At 33.5% G+C, this 26,121-nt stretch overlaps 3 protein-coding genes and 1 non-coding gene across 4 annotated transcripts; 3 read left to right on the plus strand and 1 right to left on the minus strand.

Moving 5' to 3' along the window:
* The first annotated feature begins 1,067 nt into the window (after positions 1–1,067).
* Positions 1,068–1,139, plus strand: TRNAQ-UUG. Its single transcript has one exon. It is a non-coding gene; the product is annotated as a tRNA-Gln (tRNA).
* A 2,991-nt stretch (positions 1,140–4,130) lies between these two features.
* On the plus strand, positions 4,131–8,067 carry LOC123224180 (probable protein S-acyltransferase 7). The gene is made up of 5 exons (XM_044647767.1): positions 4,131–4,364; positions 5,207–5,389; positions 5,890–6,186; positions 6,910–7,143; positions 7,304–8,067. Exons 1-5 carry the CDS (start codon positions 4,260–4,262, stop codon positions 7,850–7,852), a joined length of 1,368 nt encoding a protein of 455 aa, XP_044503702.1. The 5' UTR covers positions 4,131–4,259; the 3' UTR covers positions 7,853–8,067.
* Positions 8,068–14,803: 6,736 nt separating this feature from the next.
* LOC123224181 (NAC domain-containing protein 83-like) lies at positions 14,804–16,141 on the plus strand. The gene is made up of 3 exons (XM_044647768.1): positions 14,804–15,071; positions 15,190–15,458; positions 15,603–16,141. Exons 1-3 carry the CDS (start codon positions 14,888–14,890, stop codon positions 15,870–15,872), a joined length of 723 nt encoding a protein of 240 aa, XP_044503703.1. The 5' UTR covers positions 14,804–14,887; the 3' UTR covers positions 15,873–16,141.
* Positions 16,142–20,247: 4,106 nt separating this feature from the next.
* Positions 20,248–25,182, minus strand: LOC123222381 (probable serine/threonine-protein kinase At1g54610). Its single transcript, XM_044645111.1, has 7 exons — positions 24,666–25,182; positions 24,300–24,584; positions 22,933–23,250; positions 22,555–22,782; positions 21,486–21,586; positions 21,278–21,401; positions 20,248–20,845 (listed from the first exon to the last, which is right to left on the minus strand). Exons 1-7 carry the CDS (start codon positions 24,939–24,941, stop codon positions 20,483–20,485), a joined length of 1,695 nt encoding a protein of 564 aa, XP_044501046.1. The 5' UTR covers positions 24,942–25,182; the 3' UTR covers positions 20,248–20,482.
* Between the last annotated feature and the right edge of the window lie 939 nt (positions 25,183–26,121).

The following is a 26,121-nucleotide window of genomic DNA, read 5'->3' on the forward strand; positions in this document are numbered from 1 at the left end:
TAGAGCATAAGAACAACGATGATAATATTATAAATACCTTTTTTTTTGTTAAAGTTTCATGGTTTTTTGTGCGCACTTCCTTTAATGTATTGTCTTCTTGCTCGTGAAAATTAGAGGCTTACCTCATTCTTCACGTTCTATTTAATTATTTTCTTTATTTTTTTTATCTTAACGTACACAGCACATTAGGTGTCCAAGATTATTCACATGCTCAAGGGATAGACCTCGAATTTATGATAAGAACAGAACCGGTGTTTCAATCAATTATTTCACTAGTTGCAATTTAGTCGGTTTAATTGAACAATTCATCAATTTAATTTATTATTAAATTATTATATATTTTTTTAAATAATATTAAATATTTATTATATTTTTTAAATATAAAAATATTATTTTAAATATATTAATTAAACAATTGATATTTTAATATATAGATCAAGCAAAAAATTAATTATAAATTTTATTATTAATTCAATTAAAATTTTATAAATTATAACTCTTTTATGTTTTAATAAGACAAAAATAATGTAATATTATGTAAACTTGGTTTTGTTGATTTTAAATAGTTTTTTTTGGTTCATCAGGTTTATTGAGTTCAACAAAATTTTAAATAAGTTTAACCCGTTGAACCAACTGATTTTGCTCAGTTTTTTAAACAATGTAAAAGACTGAAAATTCCTATAAACGAAAAATTTTAATTCAAGAGAATTTGCATATGCTAAATCTACAAGATTGACCTTGGATTTGTCATATAATAGAGAATGTAATAATATAAAGCTAAGATAATAATAGTATGCATATATTACATCTAACTCATATGATTGATATTGGTTTGGGACAGAGTTTGTACTTTGATTAATTTTGCCGACTCTCCTGGTTTTTTTGCAGCCCTGTTTGAAGTATTTAAACTCGAAGACTAAAATTCAAATACATATGGAAGCTACACAGAAATAGTATTTCTGTCTCAAAATAAGGACATCGAAGAAGTTCTAGCATGAAGATAGTAGAATTTGCACTGTGTATGATATACAATTAATAACCTTTTAAGGTTTACAACTGTCAAGTGAGGTTCTATGGTGTAGTGGTTAGCACTCTGGACTTTGAATCCAGCGACCTGGGTTCGACTCCCGGTAGGACCTTTTTGCTACATTTTAAAATTGTGCCCTGCCTAGGAGCCGGAGGCCATAGCCCACGGCCCAAATGCTTCCCCAAAACAACCCGTAATAATTTCCCTCTGGGCTTTGGCTAAAGATTATCAATCCTAAAGCAATTGCATCGAAACCCATTTAAGATTATAGTTTTCTCAATGGATAAGAGACCCTCCTCAGATGCATCGTCTGTTTCTATCAACTCACGTAGGATATTTTTAAATTAAAAATAAAATAATAATATTATATATATTTATATAATTTTTTATATAAATAATAATATATAATTAGATATTAGTTTATCTTTAATTTAAAATTATTCAATCATATAATGTCATATCATCATTTATATACATATAATATTATTTAAAATAAAATATCACTTAATCATATATATTATTATTTATACACATAATAATACTTGTTATAATATGTTTATTATATTTTTTTCTTTATTTTATTTTTAAAAAAAAACCAGACATCTGTATAATTAATTGTAAGAAACAAGGATCTTTGACATTACCACAAAAACATTCCAATGAATATCAGCTTATTACTTTAATGACCTTAAAAAAACCCATAAAGGTAAAATATCTGCAAGTATAGTGTAAATATTTAAACTGATATAGGGCTCTGTGAATTATATTTAAATGGTAGTAGTTAGACATAATTAATGGTTGGCTTAACTTCCACCAGATTCTCATCAACAAGAACAATAATAATAATATTACCAACAACTCCGCTTTTTTCAACATAAATTATCATCACTCTCACCACTAAACTTTCCTTCATTCTTTTATTATACTACTATTATTATTGCTAACAACCCCCCATAACATTATTTATTTATTGACCAATCCTTGGTTTTTGACTCTTTCAACCCATTTATTTATTTATTTATTTTTGTCTTTTTCTTTTACCTCCCTTTTTTTAATAATCAAATCTTATTCTCTTGTGATTTGTAAAGAAATTTAACACTTTGTGGAATACAGTTTTCGAATCATGTAGTTTGAGGAATTCACATCATTTTTCCAAGAAGACAAAAAGTTGATTCTTTTGATGCTTGACTAGGGTTAGATTCGAGCCGAACTAAGTTTGGCTCGCAGCTAGCTCAGACTCGGCTCAGTTTATATATGGGCGGCTCGAGTTCGGTTTGAGCTTGACTTGGCTCTATTCGAGTTCGGCTCAGCTCGATTCGACTCGTTTTTCATTATCAAAACGATATCGTTTTTAATATATATTGATTAAAATGACGTCGTTTTGTATAAAAAATTTTAAAAAAAATCTACTAAGCCAACCCGAGCCAGCTCAAGCTCGGCTCGAGCTTGATCGAGCAGAGCAGAGCCTAGCTCATTTCAGGCTCAAACCGAGCTCGAGTCCAGACCTATGCTTGACTCTATTTCAATTCTTCTAGTTCTATTTTTTGGAATAATCTTATAACTTTCCGTCATTTTTAAGTATACTTGATACTACTTTCTACAAGATTTTTATAAGAATTTTTCAATGTTTACAAACCATGGATTTTTTAAAGTTTTGTCATATTTTAAAAGTAATTTTATATTTTCTCAAAAATACAAATATCACAAAAACCCATTTATATTATTTTCGTCTTTCATCACTCTTGATAATATACTTAATAGAGTTTAGAAAAAATAAGATGTAATGTTTATTAAGTAGTGTTATATATATAAAAACAATATGTATAACACAAAAAATAATGTTACTATATAATATATCATTATTTGTGTATATAATTTTATTGTAACACTTATGTATGAGTAAAATATTATATATATAGAGGGAGAAATGATGACTTTTATTCAATAGGATGAGTTGAAAATGAAGTAATTTTTATGTTGCAAAAGAAAGGGAACAAGATGTATTAACATTGGAAAGACTCGTGACGATGCCAAATCATAAAAAAATAGGGGTAGTTTATGATTGCAATTGTGGTTGCCTTCTCAACAATTGATGACCATCGATAAAGAAATATATATTTAGAAGAGCTGTTCAATCGAAAGAGAGACTAGGTTTTGAATATTAGTTTAGAGGTATCTCCATAACCACAATTTTAATAAAAATTCGAATAGAATGATAATTAATATAAGTATTAAGTGTTCAATGCAACTAATATAAGTATTAATAAAAATACAGATAGAATGATATTATCATTCATACTTAAATTAGTTTTATTTATAATTCATTAATAATTTATAGCTAAAAGACTTATTCTCACCTAAGGTTCGGTGAAATCTCAAATTTTTATCCGTTAATTTTAAAAAATCAAATACTAACTCTTCTATTAAAATTCACTGGTAAAATTAAATGTTAAAATATCATTTAGCTAAAAGTATTTAAAAAAATTAAAAATTTATCATATTTTCTCTTTTAGCTTAAAAATTTAACAATTTTCTTTCACTTAAAGTTTGAAAAGTGATTATTTCTTTTTTAGGGTTTTTCCTCCTTCTTTGGCAAACTTCACCGTCTTCAGAGTATTCTCTCTTCCTCCCAACCTTTAACAGAAAATGTGATCAATTTTTAGTTATTTTAATATTTTTAATTAAATAATATTTTTATCTTAATTTTGACAATGAATTTTAACAAAAGAGTGGGTATATGAGTTTTTTAAAAATTAATAGGTAGTAATTTGAAATTTCACCCAACATTGGGTGATAAAAAAGCATAATAATTTCTGAAGCATTAATTTGTGTTAACCTGGACAGAGGATGAGAGTGACAACTTACAGAAATTATACAATAGAGAAGAAGAATAGAAGACGAGAGAATCGGACGTTTTGCGCTGCGGTTGTACACATGGAATGGATTATGGAATCAGTCAGTCTAAGTTAGCTAACTAAACTAACTGACTTTGTCTGCAATTCCAACAAGAATTACATCTTTGTTACTATTTCAAAAATGACTGAGATAATTAACTCATTCCCTATTATTCTCACTAAAAGTCAATGACCCCTTCAATTAAAAAAGAGCCACCTTTTATCTCTCCTTGCCTGCCTTTCAAGACGAAGTGCTTTTCAATTTTTATTTCTTTTGACCTCGGAATACAACTATTCTTTTGTAATCTAGAGAGAGAAAGAGAGAGGCTTTTAGAAACATGTATGTGGGGCAACCTCCGTCATCTGGGGCTTCGGATTCTGGTGCCGGAGCAGCTGGTGAGTCCGGTATGGTCAGAACTTACCAAACCTGGAAAGGCAGCAATGTAAGCTTTAACTTTCAAGTATTCATTTCTATATTTAACATTGGAGATTTGGGTTTTAAGATCTAAATTTATGGCTTTTTGGATGAATTTAGCATTGAAAGATTTGGCTTTTGGTGGTGTGAAAGTAAAAAAGTTCGTAGCTTTAATTCTTGTTTTCTGCAAATCACTCATTTTGCGGTTTCTAACATGGTTGAATATATTTTTTGGAATTAGTTTGCTAAGGAGTAGCCGTATTTCACTTGATTGGGAGTTGGCTATTTTTCATTCAGCTTCAATTATCACTGCTTGTAGATTTTCTGTATTAGTCCATATTTGATTCTGGCAATTGAACCGATTGCTTGATTCTTTCATCTTCAGCTCAGTAATCAGTTATTCTGTCAGCCTTTTTTAGTATGCACGCACCGAAATATTCAAGTATTTCTCTGTCTCATAGTGTAGAAAATGGTATTATCTAATTTTGGACTTTATGATTTGAAGGGTCTCTGTTATAGGATTTGTGAATACATATAGACAGTTCAAATTACTTATGGCATGACTTCAATGACAATGCAATGCATGCCTTTACATCTACTGGACCATCTGAGTAAATTCTAGGTGGAAAACATGATGGGTGCGCATATTGTATCATAAATTTAGTTCACTAGTGGTATCTTCTTATATAGCAGAAATCTGAAATCTCATTTTGTGCCATATAATCCGTTTTGAATGGATGCTTTTTTTTTCATTGAAGTGATGATCTATTAAAAGCTGTTAGATTATCAAAACAAAGCTTTAATGTGTATCTATATTATCATACTGTGGTTTTGCTAATTCTTTATTCAAATGATTATTTGGTTTTGCAGATATTTTTGCTTCATGGAAGGCTTATATTTGGACCTGATGTCAGATCTCTCTTCTTTACCATCTTCCTAATAGTTGCTCCTGTTATCATCTTTTGTGTTTTTGTTGCAAGAAAGTTAATGGATGATTTTCCTCACCACTTGGGAATATCAATAATGGTCCTAGTTGTTGCTTTCACATTATATGTGAGTTATTTGCTCTCTAATATCCAAACTATTCATCATTTATTCTTTTGCCCACTCAAATTCTGTATGTGGTTACCACTGATAACTTAGGGTGAATATGTTTTCTACTGGTGGTAATAAATTGTATCTTACATCTCTATATATAGAATTAAAAGTTTGATATTTCCTGATTACAGGGGCTTCTTTTTTCTAATTATTCTCATTTGAATGTTTCTTGAAGTCCTTGACATTAGTATTGTGTGTAATAAAGATTTAGAATGTCATACCAGCTATAAGAAAAAGGGAACTTTAGTCTGAGAATAATCTGAACAATTGGCACTAGTTTGCCGCAAATCGTTTTGTTTGTTACATCATTTTTTTCAAAAGCAATGTACATTGCATTACTACATTATCATCATGACTAAGAATCAATTATGTGCCAAAAGTTTTGACAAAATAATAACTGCTTGTGTTGTGTATTTACTGCAACTCTATATTGATGGGCGTACTTCTTCTTCCAGGATTTATTTTTTCTTCTACTAACCTCAGGAAGAGATCCTGGTATAATAGCTCGTAATGCTTACCCTCCTGAGCTAGAAGGTTATGAAGGAAATACTGAAGTGGGGCCTGGCCAAACTCCACAGTTACGGTTGCCTCGCACAAAGGATGTGCTTGTTAATGGAGTGGTTGTGAAGATCAAGTACTGTGACACCTGCATGCTTTATAGACCTCCTCGCTGCTCTCACTGTTCTATATGCAATAATTGTGTGGAAAAATTCGATCATCACTGCCCCTGGGTTGGCCAGTGTATTGGATTGGTAATGCTTATTCCTTCTCTCTTCAAATCCAAAATAGCAGTACTTCCTGAACTATGCTATAAGGAAACATGAATACGCCGTTTTTTTAATTTTTATTTTTATCTTTGATGTCCCCTTTAAGACTATTATTTTTTTGGGAACGAGTTATCCTCATGAAGGAGGATACTCTATATAGAAGATGTGGGGAACAGAAAAGCTAGATATTTTTATAATGCTGGTACAACCATTTGAAGGATGCACACATAATTGCAACAGAATGATTGGGGAAAGAGTTTTAAGTAGTAATATCCCTATTAAAGTAACAGGACAGGGTGCCCAAAGCAATGGGCTCACCTCTAAGAACAGTTTGACTAATTAAGAAATGTTAACCAGAGTCCTTATGAACCATATAAGGAAAGTACATAATACTAACTGTTACTGCCCTAGGGAAATAGTGGCTGATTCAGGATCTTTGTGTGCAAAGGGAAAATTCTGTTTGGTTGTTATGATGTCTGTTGTTGCCTTTGCTATAGTTGTTGCCTTATTTTCAGTTTGCTGATTATCACGATGCTGTTATGTCCCTATTCTCCTGTAAAGGACAAAATAGAATGTTTTCTACTTCAATGTCCAGCTATTACTTGCACTGATACAGCATATGACTTGCTTGCAATAAGACAAACTTGTGTCAATTTGATGGTGGTGATAATCTCTGAATAGAACATTTTCTTTTGATTCTGGATGCAGCGTAATTATCGGTTCTTCTTTATGTTTGTCTTCTCTACTACCATTCTTTGCTTGTATGTCCATGCTTTTTGCTGGGTCTACATCACAAAGATTATGAATGGTGAAGGGATATCTTTATGGAAAGCAATGACAAAGACTCCTGCCTCCATTGTGCTCTTAATCTACACTTTCATTTCAGTCTGGTTTGTTGGTGGTCTTACCATCTTCCATTCATATCTGATCGGTACAAACCAGGTAAGGGATTATTCATGATTCCTTTAAATGCCAGTTATATTTCTTCTTTGGTTTAATGCCCTACAGCACCAACAGCAAGATTCTGCATCCATGCAAATAGAAAAAATGATTTGATGCTCGTTTTTGGAATTTCAGTCTGTTTTATTATGTTCTTTGGCAGTCAACATACGAGAACTTCAGATATCGGTATGACAGACATGTCAACCCTTACAACAAAGGGATTATCAAGAACTTCAAGGAGGTTTTCTTCACCAGCATCCCCCCATCTAAGAACAATTTCAGGGCAAGAGTTTTGAAAGAGCCAGCAATTCAATCTAGAAATGTGAGCGGTGGATTTGTAAGTCCTAACATTAGGAAACCTGTTACTGCTAGTGACATAGAGATGGGGAGGAAGCCAGTTTGGGAGGAAGGTGTAGAAGGAGACTCAGATGATAATGGAAGAAGGGATAACATTGCTGGTGGTCTGCACAAGCTGGGTGGATCTGCTGATATTTCCCCTGATTTAAATAGGATCCTTCCCCCGGATAGTATTGAGGGGCGAAGCATCTCACATCCAAGGCGTTCGAGTTGGGGAAGGAAAAGCGGAAGCTGGGAAATATCACCAGAATCTCTTGCTTCAGTAATTGGAGAATCAAAGCGGGCAACTGATGGTCGCAATGGCAACTTAACAGGCAAGACTCAACAATCTCAGACAAATTTCAAAATGTAAATAAACAGGGAAAAGAAAAATGACACAAAAGAAAAGAAAAGAAAAGAAAAGATTGATGTGAGTTTAAATTTGAGTTGATTCGTTCTAGTACTCTCAGGTAGTTCGTGATTGCTGAACTGTCTTGTACATTGTCAAGATTTTCTTTTCATGGAATGTGAGGTTTTGGGGGCCATCTCATAGTGCTTCCAAAACGTTGTGTGCCTCTATCACTATTAGATTCCCTTCCCTATGGTATTTTTATGATTTCAGCATAGGTCTTCTATTGCATTTGTGCCTGGTAATTTAAGGAAGATTTGATGGCTTTGGGACGTTCTCTGCATAATATATATTTTCTTTTCCCTGATGCTAACTGTTAAATCTCATCTGAGTCGAGTGTGTTATATGGTCATGTAAATCTCCACTGTCTCATTGAGCTTCATAAATTGTGAAATCCATTTTTATCTCAAAGTTATTCAGAATTATCAAAATGACTGTCTCATTCACTAGTATCCTACTATAGCCATCACAGAAACACATGCATGACAATGACATCAAGAAGACTCATAAGAATCTCACTCACAGCAACATAAATGATCAACAAAAATTATCTCTAGAGTTGAGATATTATAAATCTGTTCTAACATAAAATATTCCAAACAACAAATTGGGATTTAGGTCAAAAATACATCTTTGTGAATGATATACTCAGATAAAAAATCTATGATCCAATTTCCTTTATTGCATGGACTGAAAGCGTTTCATGATAATAACACTCATATCCAAGTAACGCTGAGCACTGTTGGAAAGGCAAGCAGTTTCACTTGAGCTGAACTTACTACCAGGGGTACTGGTGGTGCATTTGTCCCAACACACATTTGTTAGCTTTGCCACCATTTCATTAACCATGGCCTTTTCCTTTCCTTGCTGTAAAAACACCATCCAGATAATCAGAATCCAATATTACAGTTATGGTATCAAGATGTACACACATAAAATGACAATAATGCTTAAAACTATTTGATCAGAGACAGACCTAGAGATACAATACAGAAGGGTTAAAATTAAATAAAAGTCAAAATGTAACAAATCAATTAAGAAATGATAAAATCTAAGAAGAGTCAATATGAGATTTTAGGGATTATTTTGATATTTTAGATATATTAAACTAGTAATTTTCAAGTCTAAAGGGGTATTAAATACTATTTTTTTATACACAAGGGGGGTATCTCATATTCTTTTTAAACCCAAGGGGTTCAAGTGTAAAGGGGTATTAAATACTATATTTTTATACTAAAGGGGGTATCTCATGTTTTTTAAACCCAAGGGGGTCCAAGTTATCCTCCTTGGGTCTGCCCTAATTTGATGCATAAATTGAGGCATTGACCAATCACCTGATTATCATATGTGTACAAGGATGCATCGATTTACAAGCATTAATCTAAGGATCCAAATTCACATTGTATTTAAGCTGCTAATATACAAACCAACGTATGCATCATAGAAAATCTAGATTCTCACTTAAAGCCTGTTCACATATCAGAAATTCCTACAATAACTCCCTCCACTGCACTCTGCAAAGCAAGATACCACAAGTAGACACAGAGCCATAAGCAGCTGCTGGACATTGAAGATAAAAGACGGTCCATAGACAACATCATAAACACCAATGGTAATTTCCAGCAATCTATGAGGTGAAATCATTCACATCAATTCCAACTTTCCAGTAACCCAATTGTGAAGCAATCATTTCCTCATACATTTGATAATAACCATAGAATCTAGGGGAAAAAATAAAAGATAATATGCGACAGTTGAAAGCATTCAGTGAGATGTATCAACATACCACAATTCAAGTTATTTTGAAATTTATAATGAATTATTTTAAAAATAAATATTTATTATGTTAAAAATAAGTGAATAATCTCTTTATTACAAATAAGTAATCATTATATAATTAAATATTATTTTATATTTAATTTAAAATAATTTAATCATATATTCACACTTAACAAAACAATTGTATAGTATTTTTATTTATTGTTGATTAAAAAAAATATTAGTGATAATAAATAGTTTTTACTAAGATATAACAGATTCGCTAGTTTAAAGTGCCCAATATTTAACGGGCCATTCTGCTCATCTTCATTCTACAAGCTCAAGCCATTTATGAAGTAAAGCCCAAATAGCCAAGCCTACTAATGGGTCAAGTTTTTACATATATTTATGGCCGAAATACTATTTACTATCCAAGTTTTAGTTTATTCTAAAAATTATTCTAAAAAATATGTCATAACATTTTAAAAACTCAAATACTTATTCATAAACTGACTTTTACTAGAAACAAAGGTAAAATTATCATTTTACCACTAAATCCCAAAAATTTATATCATTTCCCCACTTTAATTTAGAAAACTAATAATTTTTCTTATAACTAAACTTTGAAAAGTTGCATTCCTCCCCTAAGGTTTTTTCTTTCATCTTCAGTGACTAGATGTAGTTCCGCCATTGGTCGACCTTCCCGCCATCTTCTTCTCCTGTCATCAACATTCCCACTAAACCAATTTTGTCAGACGAAGACAAAGACAAAGATGGTTCATCTTCATCTGACAAAACTGGTTTAGTAAGAACACCAACAACTAGTGAAAAAGATAGTGGTAAGGTCAGTTGATGGTGGGAATGATATTTGATCGCTGAAGATGAAAAAAAGAACCCTAAGGGAGAAATGCAACTTTTCAAAATTTAATTATGAGAAAAAATTATTAGTTTTTTAAATTAGAAGGGAAAAATATTAATTTTTAGGGTTTTTGAATTTAGTGATAAAAAAATGATTTTACCTTTATCTTTAACAGAAGTTAGCCTATGAGTAAATGTTTGGGTTTTTGAAAAGTCGCAAGTGTCTTTTGAGAATATACTAAAACTTGGGTGGGGCATAGTCCTTCGGCCTAAATTTATATGCATTTTTATTCTAGGTTTGAATTATTTTAGTGATTTAAATACAAATTTATTTGACTTTACATAGTTATAACTACTCTTAAGTGATTAAAAAAGCAAATAAAAGATTAAAAAAAATCTTCTGGGAAGTATCGACTGGCGATGTAGAAGAGCGAAAAAAAGGAGAAGAAAGAAAGAAGAAAAGCAACAAGGTGATTGTAGGGATTGTTTTTATGTATGAAAGAGAATTAACTCTTGCTGGGCAGAGACTATTTTGAAGGAATAACTATTTTGTTTTTGTTCAATTGGTTTTATTGTTTATTCTCACCATTGAAATAATTTGCTGTACATAATTGAAACCAAGAGGAAATTTTATGTGATTAACTTGCAATAATATATACCATAAAGCAAACGAATGACAAAAGTGTGCCAACATGATTCATATGGCATTTGTTAATGGCTAACTCCCAAGTCCACCTTAAACAAGGAGATTTCTTAGAATATTATATTATACAATAAAATTATTTGAGTATATAAATAAATACATAATTATATGTATTATTATTTGATTGTGTGATTTTAAATTAAAAATAATGTTACACTTAATCACGTGATGATATACATAAATGTGTATCCATCAATTCTCATGGCAACTATTATATTATTTGAAAAAAAAAAAACTAAACTAAACCAAACAAAACAAAAGGCTAGTAAAGCCCCACGAATGGTGCAATATTTATTTATTTCAAAGAAAAGAAATCTACTAAGAATCTTGAGATTGTTGGAATGATATAACATTACACAGAAAGAGAAAAAGCAACATCTTCGCAATGAAGAAAAGTACCAAGAGCTATGTTAAACTTTAGGAAATTTGCCTGGTTAACTTTTGATATCTGCCAACAAAATCTTTCTGTACAAAATAGAAAGAAAATCGTGCAAAGAAACTTTTGCATACGGTATTTGTGTATCATCTGTTTACATTCCCAAATTTTTTAATCTGTCCTAACTGGAAAGTTAAAGGCCAATACCCTTTACCATTAAGCAGTCTTTTGTTATGAAAAGAGGGACTTAAAGCAAATGGCACCAAAGATTAAAAGATTTAGAGATGGAAGAAAACCAAGAAAATTAACAAACTACGTTAGACTTTGAAAACTTAGTCAGTAAGTCTCCTACCAAGTATGCAGAGTGGTTTGCTTTAGTATATATAATTAAATAAGGCCAAAGGACTTATTCCCACCCAAAGATTAGTTTTTTCTCAAGTTTTTATTTATTAATTTTGAAAAACTCAAATATTTATCTATCTGTTAATTTTTAAGGTTAATATCAGGTAAAATTATTATTTAGCAAAAATATTTAAAAAAATTAAAAAATTAATCACATTTCCCTCTTAAGTTTAAAAACTAACGATCCCCCCCCCCCCCCCAATGTTTAAAAAATCACTATTTTCCTCTAGGGTTTCGATGGCAACTCTTCAGTGACAAGATCTTCTCTGATCGTCAGCGTTTTATCTCCCTCTTGGCTTCTCTCTCCCTCCTGTCTCTCTCGATCGTCTTCGTAGGAGATAAAGATTATTTCATCTTTGTCTGTCCAATGAAGATAGTAGGGAGACAATCGGGAGGGAGATAAAACATTGATGGCTGGAGAAGAGTTTGTTGTTGGAGAGTAGCCATCAAAACCCTAGGAGGAAATGGTGATTTTTTAAACCTTGGGTGGGGATGGGGTGAGGGGGACATTTTTAGTTTTTAAACCTAGGGGGGAAATATGATTAAATTTTTATTTTTTAAAATATTTTTGTTAAATAACAATTTTACCTTTGACACTAACCCTAAAAATTAATAAATAAATGGATATTTGAGTTTTTTCAAAATTAATGAGTGAAAACTTGAAAAAACACTAATCTTTGAGTGGGAATAAGTCCTTTGGCCATTAAATAATTTATTACTCAAATGCTTCAAAATAGTTTATCTTCTCAATCCAAAAGGGGATGGTCAATAAAACAGGATTTAACAGGAAGGGAATGATGAAATAATAGAATTATAGACTTTAATTAGTATAAGAAACTCTTGTGTTAAAGAAAATTAGGATCCTTTCACTATCTAAATTTGTCAAACATATTAAAGACTCTTTTGGAATGTTACCATTAATAATGTGTTTAATTACTAAATTAAGGTGATGAAAAATTGTTCAGGAAAAATTTAACATAAAATATTTAATATTCATCCTTACGTGCATTCAATAATATATGCATATAAAAATTTCTCATTTACCAGTTAAAATCTTTAGATTATTCTTAATTTAAACCTTTATATATTCAATATATATAGATTCTCTTTGATAGTAAATAATATTAAAAACATCTACGAGTTTAAAGTGCTGATTTCTTTTTCATCCATATTAAGAGTGGCAACGAGAGGGTGGGGAGGAGATTTAAATCCCCATCCTTGTCTCTGGTCTGTCCCCATTATAGAAATGAAATTGAATCCCCGTCCTCTATCTATAGGAAAAAAAATCCTCTTCACTTGCTCGTAGGAAAAAATTGCCTCCTCATCTTAGTATCCACAGGAAAATCCTCCTCTTTATACCCTTAATCTATTAAGTGTGGCAATTTTGTAGTAAAAACTAAAAAGATAAGTGATAATTTGTAAAAAAAAAAACTATTAAGTGTATATTTTTTAGTAAATATATAATATATTTAAGGAAATTTTGTAACAACCTTAATCAATTTAGAATAAATTAGATTTAAGGGAGGAGGCGAGGCGGGGCGGGGCGGGGCGGAGAAGGGAGGGCGAGAAAAGGATACACGTATCTCTATCTGTGGCTTATCCCCGATTGCAGGGATAATTTTTGTCCCTGTCTCTATCCTCATTTATATCGGAATATCTCCTCCTTGATAGGATCGGGGTGGGTCAATGACCCTGAAATCGGCCCAAAATTGTCATCTCTAATCCATATGCAAATGCAATGCCACATATTCCTTAAATAGATACTTGTTTTCACTATCAAGTAGTAATTGGATATTAATGTATTTTCAAACTCCCACTTGCAAAATTTTAAAATTTTCTATTATGATCAAGAGTAAAATCATCATTTAACTAATAATATTAAAAAATATGAAAGTTTATATCATTTTTCCCTTTTGGTTTGAAAAACTAATAATTTTTTTTTATGATTAAGTTTTGAAAAGTTACCCTTTTTTCCCCTAGGATTTGAAAAACTAATCTAACAATTTTTTGACAAATGGCAACCGCTCTCTCACCCTCCTAGTAATGTCTCTCCCTCTAGCGTTCTCTTTCTGCAGACAAATATTTCATATGGACAACATTGTCCAAACAAAACCTTCATCTAGATGACGAATGCGTCATCCAGACAAATCATTTTCATTTAGATGATGTCTTTGTTTGAAGGTTTTGTTTGGATTTATTTGTTAGGAGAGAGCACCAAAAGGAGAGACATCGTTGTCGTTTGTCAAAAAATCACCAGATTAGTTTTCCAATCCCTAGGGGGAAAAATGATAACTTTTTAGAATTTAATTCTAGAGAAAAATTGGTAGTTTTCCAAACTAAAAAAGAAAATGATATAAACCTTCATTTTTTTAATATTATTGATTAAATGACAATTTTATCTTTGATTATGACAAAAAATTTAAATAGAAATTAGATAATATGTGAATATTTAAAATTTTTAAACTTTGTATATAAGGGTTTAGAAATACACCAACCTCAAGTGGGAATAAGTCTTTTGGCCACTAATTTATCTATGCAATAAAATTATACCTTATTTAGGTATTTATTATAGAAACTTATTTAACCTTATTTAGGTGTTTATTATAAAAACTTATTAAACGACACTGTGGCTGATCATGTTGCCAATACTTTTTCCCCACCGCAGATTCTACCGACTACTAAATTAAACGATCACTTTCTTTTCTGTCTTCTTTTACAAGTGAAATGAAGGTGTTGCTGTAAAGGCAACGTTAGCATTGTAAACCAATTTTTTAAACTTTCTCAGAGTCTCCTCTCTCTCATGCATGCACTATAAATATTCGTAACATTAATGTTGCTTGGCGCACTTTAGCTGACAGTAGTCTGAGCTTAAACTTCAATAAATTAACTTAAAGTTGATAACATGGACAGGTTCCCTTTTGTTAGAGATAACGGGGTGGTCAGATTGCCCCCTGGTTTCCGTTTCCAGCCGACTGATGAAGAGCTTCTCTTCCAATACCTCAAATGTAAGATTTTTTCCAGCCCCCTGCCTGCTCCAATCATTCAAGAGATGAATATTTACAAGTACGATCCTTGGGATTTGCCAGGTTAGTCATCTGCATTATTCGAATATCATGGTGGTAAATGCATGAATTTTCTTGAACTATTAGATAGCAATGCAGTGCAATTAGCTAAACTTAGTGGTTGTTTTTGTGCATATGTTAGGTAACATGAAGCAAGAAAGATACTTTTTCAGTAACAAGGAAACAAAGTATCCAAATGGAAATCGAATCAATCGAGCCACTGCTTCTGGTTATTGGAAAGCAACAGGCGTAGATAAACAAATTGTGTCTTCTAGCAGGAATAATCGAATGGTGGGAATGAAAAAAACTCTGGTTTTCTATAGAGGGAAGTCTCCAAATGAGTCTAGAACTGATTGGATAATGCATGAATATCGCCTTGTTAATGCATCCTCCATGTTCTCCTCAACCCAGGCAAGTTTCCCTCAGAAAAAGAAAAAGAAATCTATCGTTCTTATGTGTATATTACATACACTGCTTAATTTTTCTTTAACTCAAGAAAAGAATTAGAGAATTAAATGAAAATCTTACATTTGATTTGGCATTGATTATCTACAGAATTATCCTAAACAAATGGAAAATTGGGTCATCTGTCGCATATTTATGAAGAAAAGAAGTAGGAAAGATGGCAATCAGATTATACAAACTCGTAATGGTAAGGTGGCTCGTCAACCTCAACTCCACGACTTTATGACGAGAGAGAAGAGAAGTTCAAGTCCTGCCATCTCTTCCTCATCGTCGTCTTCATGTCCTGGGGGGATGAGTGGGGTTTCTTCTAATGGATCATCGTATGGTCGAGAAGGAAGCAGCAGCCGCAACGTTTTCTAAACCAGCTGTGCCCTACTGATAAAGAGTTAATGAAACTTTTCTCTTTATATGTCTTAATTAAACTTCTTATATGAAACGGTCGATAGATGGAATTTCAGTCCGTAAGACAGTAACAAATAAAATACACATCAACTTTGTCATAAAAAGCAAATTCCTTCCCATCCAATGTTGGCCATAATTAATATCCAAAATACCTGTTCATGGGGTTCACTTCTAGTTCTTTCCAAGTTTTGAAAAGTATATTATACAATTTCTTGCTTATGAAGTCATTTTGTATCAGTCGCTTACTTCATTTGTATAACTTGATACTCGTACGGGGACAAACAAATATATAGCTAGACAAATAAATTTTATTTTTATTTAGTTTAACCCATTGAATGATAACCTGGAAAAAAACAAAATAATACAGCAATTGAATCCCGCTCATCCGCTTTATTTTTGTGATTTGATGTCATAATGCAATATGATTTTCAAAGCCACAAATCAGTATCATTTGCATTGCCCATGATATGGATTAACATAACTCCATTAATTTGTGAAGATCAATTACGAAGTTTTGAAAGGCACAGAAAGTTCTTCATAACTCCATTAATCTGTTCTCTCTCTCTCTCTCTACCCTAGTAATACTTTATTACTCGAAATGATCAATCAAGCAGGAAAGTGAAGCAACTTAGCTGGAAATACGGATAGTTGTGGAGCTATATCAATCCATATTTAGGCTTATCCGGTTTCCATATTAGGCAAATAATATGGAGTCTCCAACTACTCAGTTGAAAGAGATAGTTGTTGGTCTGTTTATCAAGTCTGTAAATATTGTTTCGAGGTTGTTCATGAACAAAAAACTTGGCCCATTCAATTCACATAATGGATTAAAACTCAAAAACTTAATGCTCAATTAGTCATAAAATTGTTAAAAAACACTCAAAAAGTCATGCATGGAGAGTAAAAACAGATTGCAACAAATGTAACAACAGTATGTAGCCATATATATCCATTCAAATGTGATTAATCTCTTATTATTGATTGGCTCGTAATTGTTGTTAGACCTCTCTGTTAAACTCTCAAATCTTAAAATATCTTGCTGTACCTCAGCTTCCATATCGCAGTCTTCATAACTTTTCCTTTCTTTCTTTCTCTCTCGATTATATTATTATTGTCTCCACAGATGGGGTGCGGAGGATCGAAGAGTGAATTGGCAAAGGATGAAATGGGTCAAAAGTTACCCCCAATTCTTCGTCGTCGGTTTGAGGGGATAAGAGGACGAGTACGACATGCAGCTGGGCGTGCGCTATCCAAAAAAGAGTTGCTTAAAGAAGGTAGAAATGAGGATCATGAACAGGATCCATTGCAGTTTCGGAGTATTGCCGATGATAATGATAACAAGCATAGACAAAGCACGTCTTCCCCAGAGGAAATTGCTTCTATTTCAAGAGCTGTGAAGATGACACCAGAGGTAGCAGAAACTATGGCAGAGCCCGAGGGTTCTGGAGGTGCAGTTACTGATATTAAGAATGAGGAAAAGAAGTTCGTGGAGGAAACCCAGCAAGGAGAAAATGAAACGGAAGGTAAAGAATATGAAGAAGAAGAAGAAGAAGAAGAAGAAGATGGTGATGGCGACGATGATTCTACAGACAGCAATGCTCAAGATGACCGTTTACGCCCTAGTTCACCCAGCTTTAGAGTTTATTGTGTTGACTTATCGGATAACAGCAAGGATGAAGATTACAGTGAGTTCTCTCTTTTTTTAATTGAAATTTAATCATTCTAAGATTCGTACAATTATAAATAGTTTTTTGTAATCCACACAGGAAAGGAAGATGATGACACAAGCCAAAGCCAAATTTCGCAGGGTGATATCGACTCCGGTGAGATCATTGCTAATGGGGTACGTAAGTTTCTTTTTTCTTTTTCATTTTCATTTTCCTGTTAGCCAAACAATTAATAGCTGAATTGAGAAGCCTATTTACATGTAAAATTTTAACTTATATCCAGGCGTCGGGGATGAAGGCAAAAGAGAAAGAAAAGAAAGGAAGGAAATTTAGGATGAGTATGCGTAAGGGAAGAAAACCAGGTCCTATAAAGAGTCTAATGAACGTCGCATCATGCTACCATGCATCTAGCTCTCGCCACGACAAAGCTCATCTTCTTGCTTCAAAACCAGAACCCACTTCATAAGTTCTGCCGATGAAGATATCAGCTTTTTCACTTGCTTTGCTTTTTGGTTTGCCAAGTTAGAAAATTTTTTTCATCAACTATCTGTCTCCTATGTAATTACGGCTGAATTTCCACCATGCGAGGCTGAACTTCCACAATGCGAACAAATATATATACTGTCAGAAATTAACAAATTGATTGATTACCGGAATGTTTTAGATCGTGTATGACTTATTAGAGATAGTCTCAGTTTCGTGTCTCGTATATTCTAAACTTAATTAATTCTACAGTCGGTCGAATCAATAGATTTCTTTGTATTTAAATTAAAAAATATGACTTATGTGCTGTAAAAGTTATTTATTAAATTGATGTGCTTCTGAAAGTTGCATATTTGCAAGAAAAATTATCAATAGATATATATCATTGCCTGAGTGAAATATTTTGAACTCTTTTATCCCACCGAATCAATCATTCGACTTTCTCTGACAGCCACAGTGTCACCTGATGACAATGATAAACTATACCTAACAGTGATTGGTTCTGGAGTCTCCACACAAGTGAGTTCAGGAGGCACTTGACAGCTTCATGCCTCTTTTTTGCTACAAGTTTAAGATCAACAAGGAAGCCAAGAATGAGTTTTAACCAGCCCTCTGCCAATTGGTACATCAATTAAATTCTCCTGCTTGAGTTCCATACCATCCTCTAAGGATAACTCTTCCCTCTGCATAGATTGAGATATTGTACGAACCCCAAGATTCCTGTAGATTCCGAGCAACTTAGTGCGAGGCAAAGAAGGTGAGGTGGGCTGAGGGTACCAGACAAATAATTAGCCAAAAGACTGTTCAAAAGCATCCTTCAGTCGAAGGTCGTCAGGAATAAAAACATCTTGCTTGTTGGGCAAAGAAATCCGGGGAGTTGAATTATCTAGAAATCAGGCCAAGTATTATCGTGGAAGGCTTGTTAGGTTCAATGGCAAGGACACCTTTCAAACAAAAACTGGTTTTATGGCATTGTTGTTTTGCATCTGGTGCAAAAAATTGAAACTACAAATAAGCAGTCACTGATCTGAGTCCATCTCTCTTTATGAGGTTGGACAGGTAGAGGATATTGTGCTGGCAGCAAAAAGAACCTTTTACAGATCTGCAAGAGCGAGACTTTTGTTTTTCTAGAACATTTCGATGCTGAAGAGCTCAAATAATCCTGCAAATTGATTGCTGGTTTACCTTCCTCATTTTTTGTGGAGAAACATTTTTTATTAATATAAGGTTTGTAGCTGAGACCAATGCTCTATACCTCCAAATGTTGAGTCATTCTCTTCATTGAGTCCAGTATATTGATAGTATTGCTTTGTATTCGGGGTAGGATAATTGACAGGTCTTTGAATCGAATTAATATATGAAGTTTGGTCGTAGTCGTCCATATCATAAAGCTAAGATTTTTGAATCAGATACAATCTTGGCTTCATTTGTGGTATGGTTGTAATTTTAACACCAATTTTCTTTTTTATCCGCAACAGTTCATATTTGCCGATTGGATAAACTTGAAATACAGTAATTAGACTCATAATTACTACATCAAATTAATAAAGATTTTACAAATATAATAAAAAATAAAACTCGGACCAACACCTCGTTGGACTGGTAAACCCAGAGAGTGAACTTTATTTTTGCAGTTAAGAAAGTTCACTCCTTTATTTCTTTTTTAATTTTTTTTTTTTTTTCAAATTCAAACTAAACCAACATTGCATTAATGAATCATATTACGGGCAGGTGTTTCTCTCCTTTAGAAAGTTTCCCAAGTATTCTCTGATCATTAATTGAAGTTCCATAAAATGCAGAGTGTTTTTCGAGTTTGATGATTAATTTTATTGCAAAAATATAAACAATATTCTTACTTTAAAATTTTGAAGATAATAAACCATGCTTCTTAGCTATCCCCTACTAATGAGAATTTAACCTTCCTGACACAAAAACAGAGAGGTGTTTGGTTAAATTTTAAGTTTATTATTATTATTATTATTATTTTTACAAAAATAACATGATAAGACAATCATTACTAAAGGTTGATCAATTTAAAATTATTTTGAAATAAAATTAACTTTGAATTTTCTTACAATGAATGTACTTAAAAAAAGAACCTGCATTTATCTTTTTCTAAAGTCGACAATGGATTTGAAGATGCAATTAAAACATAATTGTCTGCAGCTTAATTATAGGTACAATTGGAAAGAAAAAATCTACCTTCAATATTAATAAAGCTAACAATCTTCCAAAAACTGTACACAGTGGTGAGTTGTTCATCGGCAAGGATTATACATCACGTGGGGTGGCAATTGTATCCTAAATACTTCTAACGCTGAGGTAGAATTGAACAGAATTTTATTGGCAAAAAATGGACTACTGTGACAAAACAAGAAAATAAGTGCCTAAACCGATGAAGAGAAAAATAACAACGTGCTAACCAATTCCATCATTCTCTGTTTTTTGACTGCCAAAAACCTCAGATTTAGATTTTCCTTTGAAAATCATATCCAAAGATAGTCCTATTGAGGTAGGCTTGAAACCACGGATGAAGTTCCGAGGAGGAGCCATGCAAGGATCCTCCTTATTGGGTTCTATTTTTCTAGAAGAGCCCCCAAAAGTTCCAGTGCTTTTGGCAGATGCTGATGATGTCTTTGGGTTGAAAGTTGATGAGGTAATAAAAATATCAGGTACATTACCTGATGCGTTTTGGGGGTGTCCTACAGCTCCATCCTGATGGGGAGGAGGAAATTTCTCACTCTTGCTCTTAGCGTTCCCTTGTGTCAAGACTCTCCATCTCTGAAAATCACCAAGCCAATGTAAGTCAACAGACAAAGAATATGATTCAAACTCTTTCTTTTTTGATTCAGGGTATAGTATGGGAAGAAGTACAGAACAAGTAACAGTCTGATGATCTGAATCAACAGAATTTCAATCTGAAGAAATCTCAAGGGTGAGGTTTAACTTATGGCATGCATTGCCATCGATAATCCAAAGAGAGTCTTAACAAAAAAAGAAAAAGCAAAGGAAGCTCAAGACAAAGAACTAATCCTATGGAATGCAGTAGGCAATACAAAAACTTTAGATTAGATGGGTGGGTTAGGAGTTCAAAATTCATCTAGATGTAAATGACATTGAAGCTTATGCATGAGGTGCAACCGTGCAAGCATAGATAAAGCTCCCTTATTATCTAATAAAAATAAGTAAAAAGATACGAATGTCTTGCCATACATCTAAGTTAGCTTGAATCTCTGCATTAGCTTCAGGAGCGGGAATAGCCCGACCAACCCGATCACGAACTTTAACTCTCCTGGCACCATCAACGGCACTGGCTTTCCCACTTAGACCTCTTTGCCTAAGAGAAAAACAGAAATTGTCTGTCAGCATATAGACAACCAATTTAAAACATACTACACAAAATGAAAGACAGGAAATCAACCTTCTTGCTTCTTCATCTCTCAATTTTACATCCATTTCTTTGCTGGGAGGATACTTTGGTAAACTGGACGGCTCACAAGCATAAGGTTCCGTGGTAAAGAACTGTATCCAAAACCAGCTGAATTAATATAGAGAATCAATCAGATCTATATCATTTTCTCACACTTGTCCTCTGTTATCCACCCAATCTTTATGTATAGAATAGACTAGTACAAATTTTGGGAGAATCACAACCTAAAAGCTAGTTGTTGAGATTGGAATCCTTAAAACAATATAAACCCCACATCAGAAACTCAATACTTTTAAATATGGGATCCAAGTCTCATAAATTGCACTTAAATCCTAACATGCATTATGCTCAGAGCCTCAGGGCCCATGCAGGTAGAGTGGTTGTGTGCTAGCTCCCTATTACCCCTAAGTGAACACTGCAATATCGGCATCATTACCCGTGTTTAGGGCTAGACTCAAACCGAGCCCGTTCGAGCTCAAACTCGACTTGAACGAGCCCGAAACGAGTCAGCCCTAGCCGAGTTCGGTCGAGCTCGAGCTACTCGTCAGATTTTTCAATTAAAAATTTTGATACAAAACGACGTAGTTTTGACCAATATGTATTAAAACGATGTCGTTTTAATAACGAAAAACGAGCCGAACTGAATTCTAACCGAGTTCGAGCTTGGCTTTCACGAGCTCGAGCTCGAACTCAAGCTCAGCTATATGTAAACCAAGCCGAGCTCGGCTCGAATCCAACCCTACCTATGTCGCACGATTGCAAATGGGAGACGTGATAGTGATTCCAATACCTAATGATATTAACCTTGGGAGAATCCATACTTCAATAACTAACTATTGAGATTGGAATGTCCAAAACGATATAAACTCACATCGAAAACCTATACTTTCTAACATAGAATCCAAATCTCATGTTTTGCACTTAGGACCTCAACACAAAGTTGTTTAGTAGCAATTAAAATGAACAACTTTTAACAGCAAGAATATGCCACAAAGCAATCTTCGAATATGACAATAGTTGTTTTCTTGACTGAAAAGATAAATAAAATCAATCTACTCACTTCACTATTTAAAGCTGTAGTAGCAGTGCCCCGTTCATCAGGATCTAATGAAAGAAGAGATTCTACTAGAGGTAAGGAAGAAGGTGGGAAATCCTTAAAGGTTTCAGCTACACAGCGTTTTTTTATCTGCTGAGACTTAAAAAGTGATGCATTTGGCAATTTGAATTTCTTCCAATATTCCTCTGATGGGGTGCCACACAGCTTAAATATCTTGTGGATTTGTTCAACCTAAGCAGGTAAAGAATCAAATACAGAGTCAAATAAAATGCAAACTAAATTCTCATAACAAACTATTGAAAACAAATGAATTTAAATGGAGACATTTAGTGATAGCAACCTTAACAGTAAACAAACACCAAAATAAAGAAAGATTAATACCTCTGTCCTTCCAGGCAATATTGGCTTGCCAGCAAGCAACTCTGCCAAAATGCACCCAGCACTCCATAGGTCAACCCCTACACCATAGTATGCGGCCCCAAGAAGGAGTTCTGGGGGACGGTACCAAAGGGTGACTACTCGACTAGTCATGGGTTGCTTGTTCCTAGGATCATAGGAAGTTGCCAATCCAAAATCAGCAATTTTCAGTATCCCCTCATTGTCAATAAGCAAATTGGAACCCTTGATATCGCGATGCAAGACACCTCGGTTATGGCAATGCTCAAGCCCAGACAACAACTGCCTCATATAGCATTTGATCTGACACAAAATTAATTGAGAAACAAAACAACTGGTCAGATATTTTACATAATTAAATGTGAAATTCAAGCAAATACAATTGGCATTAAAAGCAAGTAATGAGCTATGAATAGGACTAACATGAAAACACAGACAACTATGCATCATTTACTAATGAACACTAATGGTGATAAGAAGAATGCAATGCCAACATGTTTTAAATCCAAAAAAAGGCCACCACAGTCACCCAACAAATACTGACCAAAAAACCTACGACTTTTAGATTATTATTTTTGTTCTGCACTTCTGAAATACGGAAGTCAGGGAATATATCTATCCATGACGTTGCTAAAAGTTTGAAGGACAGGACAAGTAGTAATGAATCTCATGTTTGCTGAACCGTATTGCTGAGAAAGAGGAAAAGACAAGTAACTCAATATTACACATTTTATTTGCTATTTAGATGTGCTTTAAAAAAAGGATGAAAAAGTCCAACACAACCAAGCCAAATAGTTGAGAATTGTCAGAGTGAAGTTTTCAGTTTTCTGAGAATCTAAGGTAATAACAGTTGAGTCTAAAAAAATGACCTCTTTTCTTTCCTTGCATTTCCTTACTCGTTCCATCTACAGAACCTCCAACAAAACGAATCCTAAAGAAATCCTCATATCCAGAATCAGTGAAGTGACATCAAAAATGGCTTTTTTTTTTTTTAATTCACATGCTCATGCAGCTGAAAATACTACAAACATTAAGTCACCTGAAAACCATCCACGCACTAGAATTCCATTAAACACACAACATTGGATGTGTAAACCACCTGGAATGGGACCCAATAAGCCAGAAAAGTTCTCACAGTGCAATCAAAGTTCAGAACAAGCAAAACAAAAAAGACAAACATAGCCAATTAAAGAAACAATAACAAAATATGCTACACATCCAAAAGCAAAACAACAAAACTACAATAGCACACACCTGAATCTAATCAAGATCACCCAAAATTTCAGAAACTAAATCAAATTTTAACAAACGGAAATCATTAATTACTTAAAAAACTATGTATAAATATACACCTGGGGCTCAGTGAAGTTGACAGTTTGGCAAGCAGCAAGACCAGCAAGATCATGTTCCATGTACTCAAAAACCAGGTAAAGACTACAAGACATTCTTGAAGTAACCAAACCCTCAAGCTTAATCAGATTGGGATGATCAAGCTTTCTCAATACAAGTATCTCTCTTGCCATAAACTTAACACTCTCTGGCTCTAAATTATCAAACCTAACCTTCTTTAATGCCACTATTTTCCCTGTCACAAGATCCCGAGCTTTGTACACATTGCTATACGTCCCCTGTCCAATCTAAACAACACAAAAAAGTTAAAATAAATTTAAAATATAATGAAAATATTAATTTATTTTTTTTTTTTTTAGTGTTTCTACTTTGTCGAGTTTCTCGAATGTGCTTGCGCGGCGTGGAGTCCAATCACGGATGGCATCACCGACGACGGCCATGAGCCACGACGGCCATCCCTGCTGAGTCTCCATCCCAATTATTCGTCGCTCCGGCGGTGGAAAGTCTCCGCTGTGTCGTCTTGCGTCATTTCTCTTCGTCGTTTTCTCCTCCTTCTTAACTCTGACGACGTGGTTGACGTCTTCGGTGACGGCGCAAGAGGAATTCTCAGTCCGGCGATCTCCTATGCCTAAAACACACCCCATTCTATCAGCACCGAATCATCTGAGCACAGAAAATAACAAACATTCCGGTATCGGGAAAGGCATAATAATTGTAGAGTCAAGTGTGTGGTGTCCAGTTGCTATCACGATAAAACGACGGCGTTCAGATGACGGTAAAATTGGAAATAAGGCGTTTGAGAAAGAGAAGCCCGCGAAGGAGGCAAGGTAGTTTGTGCTAGTAAGTGAGGCTGAGTTTTGTTTTTTTAGCTCAAGTAATTAACTGTAAGTAAGAAATAGAATTTAGCTGGTGTAGATGCTTGGGAGTTGGGTATACCTGCCGTGTTGGGAAATGCACACGGAGTTTAAGCTTAATTACATCTTTGCCATCGAACTGATTTGGCTTGCCATTTAGATTTTAATTTGATGAATCATAATCCTATGTGGCATTCATAAAGTAAATGCACCTGCAATAAACTTGAATATGGTAACATTTGTTTATAATGTAAATATAATATAATATTTCTTTTTGTAAGAAATAAGGATATGGAATTAAGTAGAGGAAAGAAATGACTGATTTGGTGAAGGCCAATTTAAAGCTAGGTTGAGAGATGAGTCTCATTCTACCTACTCCACCCGGGGCTATTTAAGACGCCTGATTTTTCATTTATTGTACCATAATTACAAATCCAAATAAAATACCAAAATCAATACATAAAGTCTTCCATATACACCAAACCCCAACTATATAAATTTAATTTCTATACTTTTTATGCGAAAATAATTTTAGGATATTTGATGTGTCCAATTTTCACATAATTAATTATGAAAACATGGATAAATCAAAATTAATTATAGACTTTGACATTGTTGTTTGTATTGAATATTGGATGATTGGGTTGGTCAACCCACTCTTCTTCTTATCTTTCATCAGAAAATGAAGATCAATGAATTGAAATTTGTGTTGTAGAGTTGGTGGCAGTGACAGGACAAATTTATATTCTATAATCAGCATTTGAAATTGAATTCCTTGTATTGTGTCCATAAAAATATTGCATTTAACCAAAGTGAATTTAGGAATCTAATATTCATTGATTATCACGGCAAAGCATTGATATAGGATGTAGTTGGCTCAAGTGGGTAATTAGAGTAAGTTCTAAAATCCAGTAGTATAGGCCCGTAATTGTGGATTCATGTGAATTGAGGCCCTCATATGATATGTAAT

The sequence above is a fragment of the Mangifera indica genome, chromosome 8, assembly GCF_011075055.1.
Source record: "Mangifera indica cultivar Alphonso chromosome 8, CATAS_Mindica_2.1, whole genome shotgun sequence".
In the NCBI taxonomy this organism is placed as follows: Eukaryota; Viridiplantae; Streptophyta; class Magnoliopsida; order Sapindales; family Anacardiaceae; genus Mangifera; species Mangifera indica.

What these genes read in the sequence shown, in the direction of transcription:
- LOC123224180 (XM_044647767.1), top strand. Translation starts at nt 4,260, where the DNA reads ATGTATGTGGGGCAACCTCCGTCATCTGGGGCTTCGGATTCTGGTGCC. An exon ending in TTGGCCAGTGTATTGGATTG is followed by an intron (nt 6,187 to 6,909) that starts GTAATGCTTATT and finishes TTCTGGATGCAG; the next exon opens with CGTAATTATCGGTTCTTCTT. An exon ending in ATCTGATCGGTACAAACCAG is followed by an intron (nt 7,144 to 7,303) that starts GTAAGGGATTAT and finishes GTTCTTTGGCAG; the next exon opens with TCAACATACGAGAACTTCAG.
- LOC123222381 (XM_044645111.1), bottom strand. Translation starts at nt 24,941, where the DNA reads ATGGGGTGTGTTTTAGGCATAGGAGATCGCCGGACTGAGAATTCCTCT. An exon ending in TCAACTTCACTGAGCCCCAG is followed by an intron (nt 23,251 to 24,299) that starts GTGTATATTTAT and finishes ATTTTGTGTCAG; the next exon opens with ATCAAATGCTATATGAGGCA. An exon ending in TATTGCCTGGAAGGACAGAG is followed by an intron (nt 22,783 to 22,932) that starts GTATTAATCTTT and finishes TTACCTGCTTAG; the next exon opens with GTTGAACAAATCCACAAGAT.
- LOC123224181 (XM_044647768.1), top strand. Translation starts at nt 14,888, where the DNA reads ATGGACAGGTTCCCTTTTGTTAGAGATAACGGGGTGGTCAGATTGCCC. An exon ending in CGATCCTTGGGATTTGCCAG is followed by an intron (nt 15,072 to 15,189) that starts GTTAGTCATCTG and finishes TGCATATGTTAG; the next exon opens with GTAACATGAAGCAAGAAAGA. An exon ending in CCATGTTCTCCTCAACCCAG is followed by an intron (nt 15,459 to 15,602) that starts GCAAGTTTCCCT and finishes GATTATCTACAG; the next exon opens with AATTATCCTAAACAAATGGA.